A 19,592-nucleotide genomic window follows, 5' to 3' on the forward strand; every position below is an offset into this window, starting at 1 on the left:
ACTTCATAACAATAATAAAAGTGCACACAAGAATGTGATTAATGAATTCTGAGTGGAAAGAAAGGAAGGGGGCGAAATAAGCACTTTTAAAAGCTGGAATAGAAATTTCTGTGAAATCCCAGCTAAATTACTGTTTACACAAAATATGTGCCTGAAGTGCACTCTCTTTGGGATACAATCCAAGTGTGAAACTAAAATATGCCATTATTCTACCAAATTATTAGAAATACCATGTACAGTGATTTCACCATACTTTGAGAATGAGGAAAAATGTCCATAGATTTTTGTAGCAATTTAGTCCAGAAGGAAATTAAAAATAGGTATGTGCATATGTCTTGCAGGAGCCTCAAAGTTAAATCCAAGTGCACAGTGCTTTTACTGGATGACTATATGGAAAAATAATAGCATTCAGATATTTAGATTAGCTAGAGAACGGTAACTATGTGGGATTATTGAGCTAAGGTGCAGCAAGTTTTAAGTTGAATGAACTTGGAGGTTGCATATAGTGCTTTGCATTTATATAAAGCAAGCTCAAGGTTGAATGCAGCATTCAAGTTGTAAAATGGATGTAGAATGGGTAAAAAAACCTGCAATTACTTCAGTGATGATCCATTCAGGTTAAGAATTTTCATCTTTGCTGTTGCCATAGCAATCTGTTCCCCTGTCACTACCACATTAAAAATCCATTCTGTAAAACTATTGTTGCCAATATTGAACACATAACAGACAAAAACAATTTTTTTTAATAGCTTAGGTATATTGTTTGCAACAGGAAGAACTAGATCTTAAAGAGATGCATGTGTACTTTAAAAAAAAGATTAGTATTTTTGTAATATATTGTAAGAACACTATATTTGTGCTGCAGTATTGATGTCGGTATAAAAGAGTTTGCAAATAATACAGCAATGCAGTGTCAGTTGAACTCAAATAATTGAACTCTTCTGCTAAACTACAACAAACCCATATGTTCCTGAGTTAAGTATTAATTTTGGTGACATGCTGTAGCGGCAGGCTTTTGAAACTACGTGGCTATTTAACCTTCTGCTGCTCACCGAGTCTGATTCTCTTCAGGGATTGACTTCAGTGGTTTTGTCTGTTCTGGTGTAATTCTGGAATGGGAAGAGAGTTGTGTCCCCTGACAGTTGTACATTTGTGATCTAAACCGAAATTCCTCCTGTACCCAAGCTCAACAGTGAGTTTAGATGGATAATGAATTGTAGGAACAGGCTTTTGTAAGTACATCCAAACGAGGAGGGAAAGGAATTTATAATTCAAAGCTAAACTAGCAAGACATAGTCAGACATAAATATATAAATACATAAATAAAAATATATTTAACCAAACTGAGTAAAATGTAAATATCTTTCAATAAAAACGAGATATATGCCTGTGCATACTCTGGGCTGAGATGCAGAAGTTTACTAATATCAAAAGGTATCCAAGCCATGAATTTAATAACTCAGGAGTTGACTAATAACATCATAACAAAGAGTAGACAACTGAACGTATGGCCCTCAGTCTGATCACCAACAATGCAAATCTCATCCCTTTTTCTAGCTCAGCATCTTTTTATCATCTAACCATCTCTAGCGTTCATCCTTTGAATTCTTATGCTCTGACCATATCATGCTTTGTTTCACTTTTTGTGTCTTCCACTTGCCACTGTCCCTACATACTTCTGTCCCTCAGTTCTCTTTGAGTGCCTTGATCTAGGAACAGTGTTGATTTAATGCAGAAGAAACATCAGAGGAGAAGATACAGCAAATAGCTACAATGCTATTGGGCATTAATAGAAGACTTGAAGGCAAGAAGTGAATTTAGTTTTTGGCTGCACCTGGCAGTATCTTCTAATTTTTTTCCTTTTCTTTTGGTTACACAGGATGAACTTTTTTTGGTTTTTGGCTTTTAATGCAACTGTATCCTCCTGTCTTGGGACTTTGGGGTTAGTTTTCTTTTAAAGAACGTTGTTGTTGTTTTTATTATTATTATTATTATTATTAATAATAATAATAATCTTAGTAAACTGCCCACTTATAAAGAGTATTTCATTTGCTTCTCTTCACCTGTTTTTGCAATTCAACTGTGACCCTTCAGAGCATGCTACTGGGTAAACATTTACCCAAGAACTGAGACTGCGGGTCAGCACACAATGGGCCTGCTCTGCTTCCTCTCCAAGGGCTCCTGCAGATGGCTCAAGCAAAAAAGGTGCCCCTGGCATTCCAGGTAGCCGTGCACCCTGTATAGGTCACTAAAGACAGAAGTTTGGAAGTGGTTTATGTTGTGGCCATACACGTTCATTAGCCATTAACTGTTACAGAGGGTGATGGCATGGTTGAGGTTCCTCTTTCAGTCCAAGAGGGGGGCTGGTGCTTGTCGTAGGAGTTGACCTAGGGGTCACAAGCTCCCAGATGCTTACCTGTATTAAGTGCTGCTGGATTGGTAAATTAGGCAGTGTGACATATATCTGACAAGTTTGTTTTTATTTGAAAACTCTTCACAGTATTAAAGATAATAAATCTGTCTTAAATGTATAAAATCAAAAGAATTCGTGAGGTCAACGTAAATTTGGCTCTTAACTTTCCCCCATCACTACACATTTCTGTACTCCTTCCACATTGTAGGTGTTTCAGAGTGTCACCAGAAAAGCCCAAGTAGGCTTAGATAGAGGAGAGATGTGAAGTTATCTTTGACTTTTATGGACCTTTTTTATTAAAATGCTCAGACCTGTAAATGTAGTAATAAGAAACTCATTTATTGTGACAAAAGCACTGCCATAAACTATTCAGCACTCATAAAATAACCTTTTAAATTATTGTTTCTGCTGGTATCGATAAATTCATACAAAGTGCTTAAAGGTCAGGCATTGCCAGAAAAATGTCTTTTCAGCCTGTTAATTAAAGGTTTGTAAGAATGTACACCAGCTTGCTCTTTGGACAAACTGGAAAAAAGGAAGGAGAGGGAAAAAAAAAGCACGCCACATGGATTAAAATGATAGTGTGGAATTAGAGAGTGACAAGTGTTTGATCCACCAGGCTCACCAAAATAGTTGTAACTGACCTAAAAATTAGGGGACTCAAATGTGACTGTGCACCAACAGATGAGATGACATTAATCAACCGTAGGGATGAGAAACTGGAAATAGGAAGTCTGGCTTTTCCACCTGTAGAACGGGTTAGCCCTGACAGTGTCATTTTGCCCCAGATATTAGTTTTTTCATCACTAAAACGGAGACTGGCCTAGGTGAAGTACCTTGAGATAAAGATGAAATGTGTTGCAGGAAAAGTTGGGACATTTCTGTTGTTGAATGTTTCTAACACAACATCTTGATCTATTTATTGCCCATGCTGAGAAACAATAACAAACCAATGCAAAGAGTGAAAATTAAAGTAGATTCTTAGGTAGCTCTCTGTCTGACCATACTATAGTACTATTATTAATGTGAGGTTAAAATTTTGAATTTTCTCTCGGCCATATGATTTTTGTACTGACGTTGTTTGAATATTAAATAACAGGTTCTTACTGTAACAGCATTTGCAAGCAGTAGGCTGTATCTTTGTCACTGAAAATTTCATAACCCAAGAATGCCGTAATTTGTTTTTTCTCTCTTGAGATGGCTGCAGAACTCCTACTTCAGGAAAATAAATAGGAAGATTTTTTTTTTTGAGAATGCAGGTGACAGAACTAATGGTAGTTCATTCCTCCGATACCCACAGACAATACATCCTGTCTTTGTTTTCAAGTGAAGCCAAGAGAAGAGTGCAGAGTAGTTTTATGGCGTTTCTTGTTTCTTCTCATTCACATTCCTTTTGATTCCGTTGCTGTGTGTTTTTAAACATAGCAGAATTGGCACAGCAGTGCACCCAGCAGCTGAGATGAGCTCCTTTCTCACAGGATAGAGGCACTGTATTCCAGACAGATTTATTTTATTTATTTATTTTATTTTATTTTATTTATTTTATTTTATTTTATTTTATTTTATTTTATTTTATTTTATTTTTCTCGTAATTGATATCTGAAGTAGCACAGATTTGTTACTCAGACATGGATTTTTTTTGCATTCTACCAACTGATAACCACATCTTATCTTTCAAGCAAATTGATTTGTATCTTTATAGTCAATTCCCAATTTCACTCAGTGTCAGCACTTCTGATTTTGATGCGTGGTGTTCTGTCTGCCAGTCTGAAAATCCTTGCAAATCCAGTCCTATCTGTAGGAATATGAATGTCTGAATGTGTTTTTCCAAGGCCCGTGGTAACATGTATAAAAACAATGAGAGTTGCAGCCACACTTTAAGCACAACCTTCCAGAAGGAAGAACTTCTTGTTTTAGCTTGCAGTAGAAGTATATGTGCCGCCCAAGAGAAGTTTTGGAGTTTGCAGAGAAAACTTGGCTTGGACTCACTGCATAACCAAAGAAAACTTGTTCTATTCATAAACACTGATGGAATTGAGGGAAAATGTAGATCATACTGTGTGATAAACTTCTAGATCCTCTAGCATAGGTTGGGAAATTCCTTTTGATATTGACCTTAAAAAGCAAAATAACTGGGCTGAATTAATTAGCTCATGCTAGTATAAAGCGGGGAGTGGTGATACATCTAATAAGTGGTGATAGCAGCAGGTGGCAGCTCAGGTTCTCCTTCCCTCCAGACTGCAGGAATTCATCATGTTGTCCTCCCCAGTGTGTGAGACCATGATATGGTAGAGAGGACAAAGAAGTCATTAATTCAGACAGTTTTAGTATCCTTCCCATTTTTTGTTATCCCTTGTGTCACCCTATAGTGATAACTGCAGTGGAAACACTCTCTCTACCTCACTCTGCTGCCAGTATCCTCACTTATGCAGGAAGGTAAATCTTGCATGTTCTTGTGTCCTCAGGTAGAAATGCTGTGTTTGTGTTTGTTTGTTTTCCCCTCTCTGGCTCAATATAGTATTAATGGAGTATGTTTTTCCATAGATAATCCAGGGTACTGATAATCCACAAGCACTCAGAAAAAAAAATGACTTGCATGTTTATAACTGTACAACTCTCCTTGGTGGTTAACTCTGGCAAATTTTAAACTTTTCTGAATATATCACATCACATAACCAGATGTCTCTGAGAGGAGTGGCAGTGTTGAAAATATGAAGTCAGTAGGACAGGTAAATTAAAAACATTCAGCATGAAAATGCATGGTATTCTTAACAAACACTATAGTTAAAATGAAACAGGCTATTTTACAACTCTGATGCTGAAGTCTGAGAATAACATATCAGCACAAACCTGGTACAGTCTCATTTTGCTTGAGCTGGCTATGTTATAGTTTCATTTTTATTGATAAATTCCATGATCAGATTGGGATAACATTAGCATACTTTATTTTTACTGTCTGTGATCCAATATCTTTGTTTAGAGGAAAGCTAAATTCAGAGAAATTCACTTGAACCTGTTTTTCTTTCCTTATTAGCCATTTCTAGCAGCCCAATAAGTTTTTGATCAGTGACTAAGTGTCTCTTGCTCTTGTAATGACAATCATCTGCTTGCTTATATTGCCATGTCATCCCAATAGCAATTAACAAACATTAGATAGAAGTTGTTAAACTTTGTCTTAAGAATACTGGCCAGTTAACCAAAATAGGAACTTTACTTGGAGGTGAGTGAATTAAAGAGGGTAAAGAGGAAAAGTCTGAAATATTGTTTAGACCTAGGTCCCCATCTTAAAATTGTAAACTCTCTGTTCTTTTTGTTGGAGAAAATGAAGTACAAGTTATTTACAACATCTCAGATCCACTATTTTAGGAACATCTGTGGGTGAGGCTTGAAAAAGATGTGCCATTCAGACCACCTATAATAGAATTCATAAATGTACATCTATATATATCTGTACCACCATAGATAGATGAGAAGTCAGCAAAGAATTGGGGTTGAGCAGATGCCAATTTTTAGGGGTGGGGAATTCATGTGTTCTTGACTGTATTACAAAAACGTATTTTGCTTACTCTGTTGGTGTCTTTCTGTGTTCATAAGGGATAAAGACAATACTGGGTTAATAGATATCACTTCTCTGCCTACAGAGTAAGCTTTATGTAGAAGACAGCAATGTATTTCCTCATAGAAGGAGCTACCTCAGATCTCTTAAATAAGCTTTGAGTAAAATTGTTATGCAACAGAGAGAAAAGTGAGTAGAGAAAATGAAGGTGGATGGTAATAGCTGTTGAGTTGGCCCAAATGGATGCTATCTTTGCTGAATGTTTTGTTACAGCGTGCTATAGTAGATTTGTAAGTACCTTTCAGTTTTAATAATTCAGTATTTACTATTTACTAAGACACAGTGAACTTCTCTTACGACCCTGGCTACCATGAAATGCATCATCTTACCAGTGCACATTTTGAAGTCTCACCATGGTGCATTTCACCTTTCTCTTTTGAAAACATGCTGGTGCCCAGACAGCCTTCAGCCATGGCTGCACAGTTGTGTTTGCCATGTGTTACAAGAAAACTTCACAATAATGAGGCATATCCTTTGCACTCACAATTAGGAGCTGCGGTGAGGAGACAGCAGACTTTAATGAACAGTGCTTTGAGGAGATGGTTAAAGAGAAGGAAGAGTGACTCTTACGAGGGGAGAGAGAGCTCCAAGTGGACTGCCGTGGTATACCCTTCTGCCACGAGTCAAAGGAAGAGACAAAGAGCTGGAAAGGGAATTGCTGGGTAGGGCAAAGTTTACCTGGGAAAGTTGTGCCATTGTTTCAAATCGTGTTCAACTGTTTTTCTTCCAACAGACTTTGGGAACTATCACTGCAGTGCCCATTAAGGTTCCTCAGGTCAGCTCCTTGCAGAGGTTGGCAGGACAAGGACCAGCAGTGCTACCTCAGGTACAAAATACAGTTCCAAGGTTTGTTTTTTTTTTAATGTCATTTTGTATGTATTCTGCTCTGTTCCTCTCTGGTGCCCAGGCCTGTGTAGGTCAGCACACTCATTTGCCTGAATAAAGACTAACTTATTTGATCCTGTATATTACCTGGGCACCTCACTGGTGAGTTGAACAGCAGAGCTGTGATTTTCTCCGATTTATGAAGAACAGAAAAATCAGTTTTCTTTTGGAAGCATACTGTGTTAGCCATAAAAAAAAAAAAAAAGCAAACCTCAGATACATTGTAGAAGTACAAAATACATATGGTGAACTGTAAATTTATGCTTTATAAGATGAATCGCAAATCACAGATGCAAAAATCTGCAAATCTATAATTAAAAAAGAGGTAGAAGTATTAACCTTTCTGTTCAAGATTTAGACTCATACACTCTTTTACTAACTTACTTGCTTTCTCTCTGCCTATCCCAGTATAGTGTTTTGGCCCAACCAACCCAGATGCCAGACTGAGGCAAGATTGGCTGGGTAGGAATGAAAGGCAAGTTATGCTCACAGATCAAGACCTGAGTTTTCTTTTCTGAATATCCAGCACAGTTTCCATAACTGTACACTTTGTTCCCCATTTCAACCCTCTTTCTCAAAAATTTTAAATGTCATTTTCAGCATGTGTTGTATTGCAGTTCTATGATTTTCTTTTCAGGCTCGTGATTATTAAGTATAAATCTATTTTCCCTGCGTGGCCCTGAGAGGTCTATTTTTCTTATATGAACATTGATCTAGCACTGAAGTCAATGTTGGGTCTTCCTATTGCTCCTTAATTTTTTTTCCTATTATTTTCTTAGTGCAGAATCTAGTAGCAGATCTATGAGCTAAATCTGCCTGGAGGAAGGAGTATTTCCAAGATGAAGGTCTTAAATTTTCTCTTGAAATTACATTTGTGGAAAACAAAAGTTGTGAACGTAAAGGAAGGTCATAGTTTTCTTATCAAGTTTGAGACTTTGCTTTTCAGTTGTTCTTTCAGCATAATGGCACATTTGCCATTTTGGGGTGTCAAAGATTTTCAGATTGCTTCTGAAAATAAATGAGGTTCAAGAGCAGTGGAAAGATCTGTAACAGGGGCTTAAATTATCATTAAAGTTATGTTTTAGCAATGATGATGACATTGCAGATGTTGCACTTAGAGAAGCATCAGTGTTCTATGCTTTTGTTAGTAAGAAGAAAAATTTTCCTTCAGTGTTAATTACAGTTTGAAGAATTGAAAAAAGTGGAAGAAGCTGATTTCCTGAACTTTTTGAAAATAACACAGATTCCTTCTACCATGCTGTTGAGCTCATGGCAGTATTTGTGTTTGTATTTCACTTTTCACTTGTATTCTAGCACAGTCTTTAATTTCAGGCCAGTTTATGCAATCATACTTAATATTGATGAAATACCAGTGCTTTTACAGCAGCCCTGGGCCATAGTTCACTAAATCTTGTACTTCATAAAGATAGCAATGGAAATAACCACAAAGCAATCTTACTGCTGTCAAAACTAAAACAGAAGTATGCAGCTACAAAGAAGACCACAGTATCAGGAGTACTTTATGTTCTGAGCATTTTCTGACTTTTTACAGGCTCAGACCTCCTTCTTTGGCAACTGCCTTGCCCCATTTACAGGCTGTGTCTTTCTCTGCAGTTCGTCATGGTCTATACGTTCCTCTCCCTCCTGAAGTTTGCAGATAAATTTAACATTTCCATATTGTTTCCCCACCAAAACTTTCTGCTTGATGTTTAAAAGAGATCAAATTTACATTTTGATATGATTTTGGAATTTTTGGAATTTTTTACATGTGGATATGACTTTACAGTCAAGCAGAAAATCATCACATAAGTAAATTGAGGCACTTCACTGTACTTACGTAAAACAATACATACAGCTTTCTCATTTTCCACATTTGTATGGATACTTGTCATTTGTTTTGTTCATTTGAATGGGTTTATGGTATGACCCCCAGGAGCTCCTTCAGATGGGGAATGAAGATTCAAAATCTGCACATTCACAAATGGCAGCAAAATCCCGTCACTTAGTGCAGAACTGCTATTAAATGGAGAACAAACAAACATTAATTACAAGTTCATTGTGCAATACAAATAATATTTCTTTAGGCATTCATTATTTACTGAAACAAGACTCTTTGGTGGACCTTTTTTCTTTTTTTAAAAAACTTTTTCCAGAATATCAATTTATTTTTGTTTTCCTCAAATAAATAAAATTTCTGCTGTGACCTGTGATATTTGGGATTTTAATTCCAGATCATCTTTTTCATCTTATATTGGCCTTTGACGTTTCCAGTTGGCTGAGACATTATGAAACTGTAGATTCTGCTGCACTCTCAGAACCAAATTGTGGAGGTCCTTTACTCAAACACATGGATGATGCATTCTTACTCTTGAGCTGTTCCTCTTTGTGGCACCTGTCAACTGTAAGGAGGGGTAGCCCCATGTCAGGCTAGGGCTCCAGTTCCCAGCTGTGATACAGACGATCTGTTTATTTTGAACCATTTTACATAAAAATGTCACCCGCACTGTAGCCTCCTGAAGGCACATGAGAAATCTTAGTTTCAGTTCTTCCAGTGGGACATTTTAAATAAAGCAGCAAAGATATTAAAATAAGCCTCCCATTTTGTTGTCAGTAATTTGGGCCCAATCCAATTTTCATTCAAATTGATGGAGAGATAGTGATGATTTGAATAGTAGTTAAATCAGATTATTATACTATTTCTCTGGCCTATTTTTCCAGTCTTGGTTGAAGGCAGGGCTTGGGATTGCTTTGTTGATGGCATTCCTGACTGGAATAGCACAGAGCTGCACAGCAGAAGGCCATGGTGGAACTCTCACATAGATTAGCGGTAAACAGAAACAGGTACACACAGCTGCTTTACATAAAACATGCGTGTTTTTCAGTAGTCCCTAGCCAGTTCTACTGCCAAGAGCTGCTTATTTTTTATCTTCTGGAGTGATTTTAATATGTGTTGTTCAGTAGGGTCTGAATTCGATCACTTCAGGCTACTTAGGGGCAGGGACTGCTTTGTTGCCACATGTTTATTCATCACAGGTACAGTGTGAACCCTGTCAGAGGCTGTGGTCTTTAGATGTTCCCAAAACCTAAGTGTACATTCGCATTTATAACATTTCTTGTCATAGTTACCATCAGCACAGTCCCAATGACAGCTGCTGCTTCTCCTCACATGTGTACCAAAACCAGCTCCTGGCCTCCTCAGTGACAGGACTTCTGGAAGATTTCTTAAAAGGAAAGTAACTCCTATAGCCAGAACCCAAGCTGTGCAATGACACCGTGTACTGCAGGAGAAGTGTCGTAACAGACTGGTCTGTGTCAGAATCTCTGTGTGTGTCCTAAGTCTAAAACATTTTTAAGTGTAATGTGTTAAGACTGTGCATAGGCATTAAAAAATGAAAAAAAAATCATACTACTAAATATGAGTCAGCCTTTTGTGAAACTGGAAAAGAAGCTAGCTGATATGCATGTCTGTATAAAAAGTTAAACTGGATTGTGCAAGAGAGAGATGAGTATTTTATTGTTTTTTTTTTTTTTGAGTATGGAATAATTGAATTGGGTGAAGTCATTATTACAATGTCACAGGAGAAAAGGACTATAATCCCCTGAGGGATGTCATTCACCTTTCTGGTATATAACCCTCTGCACTTCCAGGGGGATGTGTTGGAATGCTAGTGGAGGAGGAGGCATAATCCAATTCAAGGTAACTTAATCAGCATGGTATATAACCAAGCAAAGGGTTGTCCAACAGTATTTAATATTCATTGACTGTATGCATGCAGAAAACATAGAAACAAAATTGCTTTTTAAAAGGAAAGGTTTGCAGAGGCCTGGTTGAAAATGTAGCCCTTAATAAATATAGTTGTTAATCTGTTTTATTCTATATAAGCTTTTATACAGTGCTAGTCACTGTATTTGGAATGCCTTCCAGTAATGTATCAAGCAGAAAGATTAACATCTGTTGTAAGCTATTTCTTCTCTCATCCTTTCCCTTTGGGAAGAAGCATGTGCAGCAGAGGGTTCTGGTTAGGGTTTCTTTTTATCAGTTTGCTTATTTTTAATAGGCATGTTACTATTAATTACATGCCACTGTATATTTCTGTCAGAGGAGGATAACAAAGAAAATGTTTTTTGTTGAAAGTGATGAGGTTTGTGTCCTCAACTCTTAGAGAAGAAGGTTGAGATGCCTCCTTATATGAGCATTAGTCTGGCTGTAGAGACTCCCTTTGAAGGGAAGCTTTGAATATTGGATAGAATAAAACAGAACAGTTCAGTTCAGTTGGAAGGGACCTTCAAAGATTGTTGAGTACAAATGCCTAACCGCTTCAGGGCTAACCAAAAGTTAAAGCATATTATTGAGGGCATTACCCAAATGCCTCTTGAACACTGACAGGCCTGGGGAATCAACCACCTCTCTAGGAAGCCTGTTCCAGTGCTTGACCACCCTTACAATGAAAACATGTCACTTTGTTGCAAAATCTGTGGGAATCTTGGTTACTCACTAGTGGATAGGTTTGATGGGTAGCCTGTGTTGCTGACAGAGGTATGGGTTTGCTGGAGCATCCAGAGTGCTCCATGCTACATATTTTACATGTGCAGCCATGACAGATGAAGGTATGAATAAGGCAGTGTGATAAGAAGTGTTCCTTGAGGATGGTGATATGCTGTCAGTTGGCACTGACAAGAAATCCAGTCTTCGGCAGTATGGACAAAGCTGAATGTATGCGTGTAGCAAAGGGGTCTGCACCCAGATGCAAACTCTCCCCAATGCCTCCATCTTCTCTGCAATTCTGAGTTCCTGTTCTTAATTAGAGAACTTATCCATGGTGGTGGTGAAGAAGAACTGGGATTGCTGATTCTTGAGTCTTTCAGATATAGTCAGTGTCATGAACATTTTGAAAAAGATCTGGAAAGACTGATCTCCATGATAGTCTGCAAGTAGGAGCCTAAACTATACAACATACAGGAAAAATTCAAGCCGTTTTAACACTTGACACTGTACCTTTTCCCCCAGGTAAAGTCTCATGTTTCTCCAAATCAAATACTGTTTTGCAGAGTATCAGGAAGGTGAGAACTGTCCCCTTTCTCCACTGACGCCATTTGCATCCATGCAAATGATGGATTCAGATCCATGTCTGGCTTAGGTCTGGACTGTGCTGCCTCTCAGAGCCTCATTGTCAGTTGTATAAGCCTGTGGTAGGACTCTGGTCACACAACAGCCTGAAAGAAAGGTTGTCCCAGTCTGCAGTACCTCAGCAGAAGCTTGGAGGAAGTCATTGCACCACTTCATGTCCCTAAAACTTTCACTTTCACCTCTTGATATCTGAACTGTTTGTGTGCTTTCATCTGGTTCAGGCTGCCACCAAACAGAACCTGTTTTTGTCATTGTGGATAATGGTGACACGATACGTAAAGACTAGTGATGCTTCATCCAGTCTCAGCTCCTTAAACCCTGAGCAGAGTTATGTCGTCATTTAAGCTTTTTGGTTTTGACTAGTCATGGCTGGTCAAATCATTATAATGTGCCATTATTGTTGTCCAGAATCACAAAAAGCTCTTAGCATGGTGGACAGCATGAAACAGTGACATCCTGGTCTTTAAAGTGACAGCAGAATTTGGGCTCAAGGAAAGCCTGGTTGTGTGGGTTGGTCCTGAGCCCACCTATAGATGTGTAAGGATAGGAAGAGAGCAGACAGATGTTTGTTGTGCCTAAAGGTTTCATGGACACTTTGTATTTAACTTGAAGCAAGTTAATCATAGATGAGTATCTGAGAGAGAAGCAAGCTGGCTTGAAATAATGAGGAGAGTAGAAATAGAAGTAAGTTATTGACTGTTGTGTTAAATCACAGTCTAGCTTTTATACTTCTATTGTAATCCTAAACAATAAGGATTAAATTCTTTCCTCAGAGGCACATAGATAACTGCATATTCAAGGACAGAATCATTGTGCGGAACAAAAAAACAGAAATCCTTGTCAACTTCAACCCCTGTGTGTTGTTTTTTGTTTTTCTTTTTTTTTTTTTTTGAAATAATATTGATTTTAATTTGCTGATTTAATGGTAGTTTTCCCCTTTGTAAATGGAAAAAAGCCACTTAATGAATCACCAACTCAATAGCAGCGATGCCAAACCAGAAAATACAGGAAGTATAACTGAGGAGAGATGTACGTTTCATTAGCAAAAGTCAGTCAAGTTCCTCTGAAAATACAGTTCTGTGTTCAAAATACTGATAACGTTTTTAATAAAGAACTCCCACCTGACTGCCTTCTGCCAACATCCGCAGAAAGCAGAGCTGACAGATTCCAGCATGAACATTTCTCTGAGCAAAACTTCTGTTTCTAGTATCAAGCAAGGCTGAAGAAGAAATAAAACTTAATGAAATACCTTTGTTGTCTTAAAAAATGTACAGGGGTTATGTTATCTGGGTATCACCTTGTCACTAAAGTTGGCTGTCCATGACTAACAAATTGAGGTACTAAAATATAGTAGGTATACAGTCCAGAGGAAAACATCCAATATAGTGCGTGTGATTTGAATATATGTCAAAATATCACAGAGTGATTTTGGGGTATTTACTTTGCACAGCATGTAAAATGAGAGACGGGTGTTCATTTTGAGGTGCTAGCTGTGGTTCTGGTCATACTGAAGCCTGTTAAAATTTGCTGTTGATTTCGGTGAAGATTAAGATTTCTTCCCAGCTCACCCAGTCCAGAGCAGAAAGGATTGAAAATGTGGGCTAGTATACTTGCTTGGCTTTTGTTCTGCATTTCATATCATTCTTCTGTGGCTTTCCAAGCTCGTATTTCAGGGACAGCGGCAGATGATAAGGAGAAGCTGATGTTATCTGGGGACAGGACTCCCTGAGCTGGGTCATCTTGCATGGCATTTCCTTGTGGTGCACACTGAAGAGAAACTTCTCTTTTGTGTAGCTCCATCAAAGGGAAGGAAGAAAAACATATATGGATCCATAAAAAACATATATGGATCCATAGTCACTTGTGTTTTTAAATCTTCCTGCTGTGGCAAAAAAATAAACTGTGTTTAATTTGTCTGTGCTCTCAGAGCAAGCCGAAGACAACAGGAGCTTATCAGGAAAGGAACCAAAAATCAAGCAAGGTGGAAATGCTCATATTTAAGTCTGCTGGGCATACCGTATTTTAGGGTGTTTCATTGTTGTGAAGTTATGAATAATTTTTTCTTTTGCCCAAATTTTGGTGATCTAAAAAAAAGATGGAGAGTCAGCCCTCAGCTGGCATAAATAGACACAGCTTTACTGAAGTCAGTGTGCATCTGTTCATTCTGGTGAAGGATATAATTACTCCACATTGCACTCATTTTATCAGCCATTGCTAATGTTTTCTGTGTGATCCTCTAAAGCTTTTCAAGAATGAAAGCTCTGTCTGCTGCTCCCAGCACTTTGCCACTGTGACATATGAATTGTGCCAAATCCATTTTGAGTTTTTGTTTTTAAGCTCCAAGTACAAGGGTGAAGTGAAAATAAAGTGTGAATAATGGTCTTTCTCTCAAAGGCAATGTGATATTGCGTTGAGATGAAAAATTTACTCTCATACAGATCGGCCCTGCCAGTATGAAGCGCTGATTGATGCTGAGCACGATCCAGCTGATATCTGGTATAGGGAGGGGGAGGGCTTTTCAGTGCTGCTGACAAAGCTATAACAAGATCCAGGACTGGAAGCTGAACTTAGGCAATTTCAACCTTGCAATAAAATGCCAGTTACGAGTGTAATGAAATATTAAAACAGTTTATTGGGCTGATGATGAATTCATCATTAAGAAGTTCTTTGTATTTTCTGTTAAAATGAGCCTTCGGTTTCTGGGGGAAGTTCTATGGCCAGTTTGTGAGCTGGAGGATCACGATAATCCCTTTTGGTTTTGTAGTTGAAGTACTTTTTTTATCATCTTCCCTTCCTCACTGGGTCGTAAGGAGAACACATTTGCCAGAATTCTCATAGCACCTGCAGATCTGCACCGAGATAACTATTCTAATTAAATCCTGTCTTTTAGGACCTGCATATCATTGCCCACAGAGATGGGAGGAATCATGTGTCTTTGTTCTCTTCTCCTCCTTCTCCCCCATACTTCTTTGGGTTGGATCTTGAGGGCTTATTTTGTAAGGGTTTATCTTCTTTATCTTACCTTCTTTTTCTTCACTACAGCACATAAGTAGCTTACCTGATGGAATGTAGCTCAGGAAATAGATTGCCCGTGACCACAGTTGCTTTTGTCAATGGTGACATACCAGGCTCTCCCACCTCTGCCACTCAACCGTTCATGCACCTCTGAGGTATTCAACAATTTGCGCTCTTGAGAGCTGGAATGATGTTTTGGTATAATGGAAGCCTTTGGGCTTCACACAGGGACATCCGGATGGAGTTTAATGATATAGGATGTACACAAAGTTACGTTAGTCACAGGAGCTGATGCCCTTCTGATCTTAAACTCTTTAAAATATATGAAATTAGAGATTGCTGAACAAAAGTGCACCCTGCACATGTCACAGGATCAGGCTCCATGTTAGTTCCCTACCTGAAAAGTAGACAGCCACCTTGTGAATTCTCAAGTCTGGAAGTATCTTCTCAAACACCGTACTCACCTGCAGGCTATTTGGGAAGTACCATGGGTGTCTGAATATTGCAGCCTAAAATCAAATGTTTCTTTTATTGTGGTTATTGAGCACACTCAAGAACAACGTGGCTTTGTGAAATCATTACATTCAAGCAACAGCCCTCTCTTCCCGTACATTTATAGCCCTGGTAGTATCACATTCTGCTTTGACAGCTGTCAGAAGTTAAATGAAAGATATTTGGGGAAAGGAGGGTTGAGCTACAGGAGAAACAGTTGTGGTTTTCTCTTTGTGACACACATGCTGTCTGTTACTTCCTCTTTTTTTCTCCTTTTCCAAATTTATGCACCTTGTAATGTTGTGCCTCTTGTAATGGGGACTGGTGCCATCCAACCTATGCTACTTTCAGTAGAAAAGGCTTCTTTCTTACCTTCCATCTAAAATACAGTTCATTGGTGATTGTCAGCTGACAGATTTCTACTGGTGCTGCTGTCTCCCTTCTGTCTCCCAAATTTAAGCTACAGCTTTGCAGTGTGGGAAAGGAATTTGTTAGCTCTTTCCTTCATTTTTTTTCCTTCCCAGATAACACCATTTATTCTCACAGAGTACTATAGCAGGTTAGTTTTTAAATGTGAAACTCTGCTAAATGTTAGCCTGGCTGCTTTTTAAGTACTATGCCTAGTGTTTCAATTCACAGGTATTAGAGCACTGCAGAGGGGAATGGCTTTCTGTGCTTGTTTTCTTTTTTTGGATGCATGCCTGTGGGCTGAGGAAATAAATATTATTTTAACTTATTTTAGCTTTAACTCATGCTAGGAGCACCTGAAACTTTCAACCCTTTTTATTATTCTGTAATAAATCTACTTTCACAACGTTAAATGAACTTGTCAGGGAATTTGCAGAGGTTTGGACAACGAAGACCGCTATACCTCCTTCGTATCACAAGGTGGCAGAAAATCCCCAGCTTATGTTCACGTGCGCTAAATCAGATCAAATACTTCAATAGGTAGTGCTCTATAGGGAATATGTTACTTTGGAAAATTACATCTGTTTAATTGTGCAGGAATAGCTTATTATATAGCACAGTCATATGCATTCATCCACAACTTGCAGAATGAATATAATTGTGTAAAGAGCGTGTATAGAATTCATTGAAGTATTACATCTGACAATCAATACATATATAGGTAATAGTGTAGAAAAGATAACTATGTAGCTAGAATATATATAGGCATTTAGTTTTAATTAGGCTTTTGGTTAAATATAAACATGCAAGTAAGAGTGACAGATACAGTAGATCTGGGTAGACTGCATGACAGCTTTTGGCTAGAAAAACTACAGAGATGACTTTTTGTCAGACTTGATTTTTTTTAAAGATCCCAGTGACTGTTACATTGAATCTTGGATCTGAGATACTATTTATTTATTTTTCTCCCTGTATATATGTACTTATCTGTTTGCATGTTTACAGTATTTCTGTTGGTAACTGATGTTATACAAATTTACAAGAAAATTGTTTTAAGGAGAGATCCATCATTTAGATGTTTGCCAAACAGCTTACAATTAAATTTATATTTTTTTGGCCATGAGAGTACATTTTAACTGTATTTTGCCAAGCGTCTCAGACTTTTTCTGAATAACAACACTATTTCTGTGCACATATCTCTGAGCACATGGGCATGAGCAACTTGTTAAAGGCTTACATATGAAAGAATTATATAAGATATAACACAGGAGGAAAAAGGATACTATTATGAAAATATAAAAATAGATGTTAAAATATCTGCTTGTATAACTGACTCTGATACAGACATGAATGCTTTAAGAGTCTGTCTCTGCTTCATGACTGCTATTGCACTGGGCTGTTGTTCATGTTAGAAGCCTTAGTTTTGCAAAATGCCTGGGCTAGGATGGTTCTAAACAAAACCTCTGTGCACTGCTTTTGAAAATAAAATAAGACCATTAATTAATTTTGAATATGAAGCTAAACGTAGACTGCCTTCTTAAATATCTTGACCAGAGTATTTGTCTGGTATCTTCAATAATAAAACCAAATAACCCTTACATAAAATATGTGGGGTGGAACTCATGAGATGGAGGAAAAAGAGCAAAAAATTTCGTTTACTGTCAGAATCCCTTGAGCATGGTTAGTTCTTCTTTAGTGTAGCTTTGAGTCATTTCACACTGAGTCTGCAAGGCTTTTTGGTGTTAATTTGAAGTTGTGAGCCAAACACAACAGATTCCCAGCTTTGTCACTCGTCTGCCGCTGTACTTTGGGCAAAGCCTCTTGTCTGCCTCAGTTTGCTCTTTCATTTTACACCTGCCTTGATTACTTGTAGTTTAAGTGCTCCTAAGCAGGACTGTGCTTCTAATGCATGTTTATACTATTCATCAGTTTTAGGAGCCAAGTGGCAACTGAGCACTGTGCTACTGGAATAGAAAGAGTTGAGATACGTGTGCTGCCATGCTTCATATTCTCTGCAAGGAGAAATGGGTACAGCTCCTCCTTGATGTGATAGAGGATGACGGCCAGCCTTGAGAGATGATTTTCCCTACATCAGTGAATCTCTGCCTTTTCATTAAATGGCTTACTTAGGCTGGAGATTGGAGGCAGCATCATTGGAAGGGCTCTTGCTGGCTGACGCACAGCAGCACAGGCAGCTGTTTCCACTGCCTGACTGCTGCAGCTTGTCATTTTGTTTCACAGTATGGAGGGTGTGAGAAGTGACAGGATGAAATAAGCACAGAGGGAGCCGGCTGTTTTATGTGGCCATGTTAACGAATAAGCTAGGAGTGAAGTTAACTTCATGTGAAGCAGTTTAAATTATTTATTTTCGATTCTGGAACTGTACTTAACACGTTGTTAAGTCAGAGCCATGTTGACAGGGTGACATTAATTACCCCACTGGAAACACATCACATTAGCTGGAGACAATTGTTTTCAGCTATCATTCACAGCTCTGTGTAAAACCTCAGTCTTCACAAATGTTGGCAAATGATTTCCCCATCCATCCATGTGCCTTCTTTAAAGAAGTGCCTTCTTTACTCACCCACAGCCGCATATCAGCTTTTTCCTTACAGCACAAAATACTAAGTTAAACGTTTGTGGTTGTCTTTTTTTCCCTGTCTTTCTCTCTGTTGTTGTTGTTGTTGAGCTGAGTGGTTGTGTCCATTGAACATGTCTTAAGAATATAAGGATCTTCATTCACTGATCCACCAGTACAAACGATGTGCATACACTTAATGTTCCTGTAAATGCTTTCCCACAACTCCCTTAATGATTCAATTCCCACTCCTTAATTCATAGCAAGAGTGTTGTGTCCTTCAGAACAGGAAATTATTGCATCTGGGTTTTCCATTCTTTGGAAAAAGGCTTTGGCTTAAACATGCCTACTGAGGCCTGAATGTGGCTTGAGTAGCATGTGTATGGATGTGTGCTAATAAAAGTGAGGAATTGACTTTTTTCTCCCTTCTTATTTAGCATTGCAATGAGTTAGGGACTACAAAATGACTCAGCTGGGGAGTGCTGGGAATACATCTGCAAGTGAATGAATGGCTGTCTACTTCAAGTTGCTACACTACATTTTTCTAGGTGCTCCTGTGGTGTGGTTAATACAACTAGAGGCTCTACGGCTAGAGTGCACGTATGCAGTGTTTTTCCACTAGAGTGTTGGATTATGCCTAATAACATCTAACCCTCTTTGCAGGTTAGGCCAAAGACCCTGATTCCAGACAGCCTCCCTATTTCCCCGTGCAGAGACCAACCATCCAAGCAGCCTCCTACCTTCCAAAAGGCTACTGTCGTCAGCATCAAAAACCCCAGCCCTGCCCTCCCCACTGCCAACAACACCGTCAGCCATGTACAGACGCCTAACAGCCAGTCGCAAAGCGTCACCGAGCCTACCCCTCTCTCGTCACCACTGAGCAGTGCCGGTGTGGCGTACGCCATCATCTCCACCTCCCCCAACAATGCAACTCCTATCAGCACTAGCGCTACCGTCTCTGTGGTCAACGACAGCATCAAAGTGCAACCACTCCTCATCAGTGCCGACAGCAAGGTAGGTTCTGCTTCTTGCTGTGTTTCGGCTGCCAAACTCAGGA

At 38.6% G+C, this 19,592-nt stretch overlaps 1 protein-coding gene across 3 annotated transcripts in view; it reads left to right on the forward strand.

The window, feature by feature from the left end:
* PHF21B (PHD finger protein 21B) overlaps positions 1–19,592 on the forward strand; it is a 171,575-nt gene that overhangs the window by 122,982 nt on the left and 29,001 nt on the right. For all 3 annotated transcript variants that reach the window (XM_050713223.1, XM_035550983.1, XM_035550984.1), the window contains 2 exons: positions 6,763–6,855; positions 19,199–19,549. In XM_050713223.1, the coding sequence (XP_050569180.1) occupies positions 6,763–6,855; positions 19,199–19,549 (444 nt within the window). The remainder of the gene's footprint in view (positions 1–6,762; positions 6,856–19,198; positions 19,550–19,592) is intronic.

This window comes from Cygnus atratus, chromosome 1 (assembly GCF_013377495.2).
Source record: "Cygnus atratus isolate AKBS03 ecotype Queensland, Australia chromosome 1, CAtr_DNAZoo_HiC_assembly, whole genome shotgun sequence".
NCBI classification, from domain to species: domain Eukaryota; kingdom Metazoa; phylum Chordata; class Aves; order Anseriformes; family Anatidae; genus Cygnus; species Cygnus atratus.